The 3,602-nt window shown below is 51.3% G+C and overlaps 1 protein-coding gene across 1 annotated transcript in view; it reads right to left on the reverse strand.

The window, feature by feature from the left end:
- Window positions 1-1,686: 1,686 nt before the first annotated feature.
- LOC102892223 (sialic acid-binding Ig-like lectin 8) overlaps window positions 1,687-3,602 on the reverse strand; it is a 4,452-nt gene continuing 2,536 nt past the window's right edge. The window contains exon 3 of the mRNA XM_006904988.1: window positions 1,687-2,790. Coding sequence (XP_006905050.1) covers window positions 2,617-2,790 — 174 coding nt within the window. The 3' untranslated portion in view covers window positions 1,687-2,616. The remainder of the gene's footprint in view (window positions 2,791-3,602) is intronic.

Below are 3,602 nucleotides of genomic sequence, written 5' to 3' on the forward strand. Positions count from 1 at the left end.
TCCTTCCTGGCTGAGTCTATGAAGTGTGGACAGCCAGCCCAGCAGCCATGGTCCTAACTGCTTGACCATTTGCACACTCACAAAGCGCTCCTGACAGGCCTGGACACCAGGCACACCCCCGGGGGTCCCCTGATGAGGACTCCCTTGTGGCATCAGGGTCATAACTAGATTCGATCTGGTCCCTCGGCTTGCGGGCCTGTGTGGCTTTCAGCAGCTCACACGAGCATCCTTTGTGGCGTGGGGACGGCGCCGACGCTCTCGAGAGTCCCCGTGAGGACGGAATGAGAGAGATGCACGAAGGTTTGAGGCACAGTGAATGCTGAGCAAATGTCTTCGTCGCCTAGGGCTGCTGTGCCCCAGTACCGCAAACCCGGTGGCTTCAAACAGCAGACACTAATTCTATGACAGTTCTAGAGGCTAGAAGGCCAAAATCGAGGCGTGGGCAGGGCTCTGGGAAGGCTCTGGGGAAGAATCCGTCCTCGCCTCTTCCAGCTTCCAGCGGTTACGGCAAACCCTCAGCATCTCTTGCTTTTGGTGTCATAACCCCAATCTCTGCCTCCGTTGACCCCCGGCCACCTCCCCTCCATGTGTCTCTGTGTCCATATTTCCATCTTTGTCGGGGAGCACACGAGTCCCTGGACTCGCCCCCTCCCCAATCCAGTCTGTCCCCATGACTTGATTACATCGGCAGTGACCCCATCTCCAAATAAGATCGCATTCACAGGTACCAAGGGTGAGGACGTGAATATGTCTCTGGGGCGGGGGCACACAATTCAACCTGCAGCAGCAGGTATTTATTTTCAGGAATAATCGACCCGTCTACCTCCAGTCCCTACCTCCCTCCTGCTCTCCCAACCATCCGTCTATCTAGCTGCCCACTGGACTCTGGTCCCCACGGGGAGGTCCCAGAGATTCCCCAGCTCCCAACACGCGACTCTGACCTCGCTGTCTCCTCTCGGCCCTGCCCCCTCACACCTGAGAGAAATGAAAACATACCTCGACCCAGACATGCACAAATACGCTCTCAGCAGCTTTATTCAGAATCGCGAAAAACCGGAAACAAACCAGATGTTCATCCACAGAAAAATGGTAAACAGACCATGATGACACCCTGCTCGGCGACGGAAAGCAGCAAAGCGTTGGGCCACACAGCACGGATGCGTCTCCCAAAGCGTAATACCGAGCGGGAAAGAACGAGACGCAAACTGTGCAAAGCCAGTTATACGAATTAATTCCATAATTCCTGAGTCGTTTTTTTCCAAACCTCGATCCGATTGTTCTGTCGCCATTGGTTAAAATCTTTTCCTTTCCTATTTGGATAGACTTGGTGTTATTCAAATTAATTCTCTCTCTCTCTCTCCATATATTTTGTTTGTTTGTTCGTTTGTCGCATACCGCACTCTTGATTGCTCACATTTTATAGTAAAGTCTGATTTCTCTACCGTGTCCTTATTATTTGAAGATCGACTATTCTAGGTCCTTTAGATTTCCATATAGATTTTAGAATCAACTTGTGTGTGTATGTGTGTGTGAGTGTATATATGTGTGTGTGTGTGTATATACATGTGTGTGTATGTATATATATGTATACACACACACACACACACATATATATATATATATATATAGAGAGAGAGAGAGAGAGAGAGAGAGAAACAGATTACTTTAAATCAATACAGAGAAAAATGACATCTTAACAGTATTGCATCTTCCCGCATGAGCATAGTATAAAGAACACGGATCTTCTTTAATTTCTCTCACCAATGTTCCATATTTTTCTAGTACGGAATTGTTGCATGTTTTTGTTTTTGTTTTTTAAATTGTCCCTTGGTGCTTCCTATTCTTTGGTGCTGTTGTCAATGAGCTGCGTACAAACTTAGGGAATGTTTGAGCCTCATCCAATCCTTTGATTTCTTTCCATCCAGGCTTCTTTACGAAGCGACTGCTGAGACATACCCCCTTCCTTGTCTGGTTTCCGTCAGTGAATTCTGGGATCACGTCTCGTTCATCGGATGGTCGCGTGATCGTTTGGGAACCTCCCTGGCTCGTTTGGTTTGTCTTTGTGGGGAGAGATCACGAGGTCCTACTTGACTCCCATCTCAACGCAGAAGTCAACCCCCTTGAACTCCACCGCCGAAGACAGAGGCAGACGAAGGCAGGGTGAGGCCTCCCGGGAGGAGGGACCTCGGTCACAGAGGCTGAGGTCTGCTGCCGGTCACCTCCAGAGTTAAGAGAGATTCGCAGGAGGGACTTCCTGGTCCAGAGCACAGGGCTCCAGCGTGTGCTCGGCACACACGTCGAGCCAGGTGCTCTGACGGGATTTTACTCCCACAGATTTACAGGCGGGGCTTCTGATCTTGTTCCACAGGGCGGGAAACGGGGGCACAGAGAGGTAGGGATGGGTCTGCCACTTTACTTAGTAAAGAGATAGAATGTGGATTAGAACTCACAACTCTTCGGTTCCAAAGCCTGTGTCCTGTGTATACGTTTAACCCGTGCCTAGAAGGCTTTTAATTCTACAGGAATCGGCCCCAGGTTTTATCTTTGTCCTGGGGCGGGGGTGGGGAGGAAGGATGTGGTCCCTCCCTCGAGCCACAGCCACGTCTCCGAGGCTTCTCACTTGCCTATGCCGATCTCTGAGTACTCATTGTCAGTGACCCTGGCTTCCTGCGGGGCCTCGGGCTTCGTCTTTTGAAATCTGAGGGATGCGTAGTGAACGTCCTCTTTCTCCGCCGGAGTCAAGGGACTGTGGTCTGTGAGGCTGCCCCGCTGGGATTCAGTCAGGGGACCCTAAGAGGAGAGAAAGAAGAGGATGTCAGAGCGAAACAGTGGAGACGGAGAAGGCGGCAGAGATGCCCTCGCCCGCTGACCCCACACCCATTTTTTTGCTGAGGTCGCCTTTCCTGCCGGCTAATCTCATTAACTTCCCACGGCGACCTCATAAGGACGATATTATTAGTCTCCGCTTCATGGGGATGAAAACTGAGGTTGAATCGAGGAAGTAGCATGCTCCAAGTCCAACCCAGTGAAACAAGGACCCAAACCAGTTGGTTTTCTTTTTTAATCTCAAAGCCGGGTGTCCTACGGAGGCCCAACCCCCACCCCACCCCTCCCTGTGTGCGAGGCCCTGAGCTGGGTGCTGGATACCCTGTCGCGGACATGGCGAACACGGGCTCTAATCTCTCCAGCATACTCTTTCATCGAGGGAGGCAGCCACACTGAGTTAAAGAAATAAACATCTAATCGCGAATCGTGCCCCGATGGACAGGAACTGGGTAAGTGAGAGGGAACCTTAGAGCCTCCACTCAGGCATGGCACCTGCCCTTGGCACGTTCATAGTTTGGTGGGAGAACAGATTGGGGAGGTCTGGGCAGGGTGGGGGGCGGGGAAGTGCAGAGTCGTCCAAGGGGCACGCAGTTCTCGTTTTGCAATGAAAACGTTCTAGAAATACATTGAGCAACTGCACACTTCAAAAATGGTTAAGATGGTGCATTCACGTTGTTTTTGACCACTACAAATAAGTAACAACGACAACAAAACCTCCACGAGCCAGCCCCTCCCCCACCCCCGCCCCCACACTCCCCGTCCTCTGCGCTCTGCAT

This window comes from Pteropus alecto, unplaced genomic scaffold (genome assembly GCF_000325575.1).
Source record: "Pteropus alecto unplaced genomic scaffold, ASM32557v1 scaffold41, whole genome shotgun sequence".
Taxonomy (NCBI): Eukaryota; Metazoa; Chordata; class Mammalia; order Chiroptera; family Pteropodidae; genus Pteropus; species Pteropus alecto.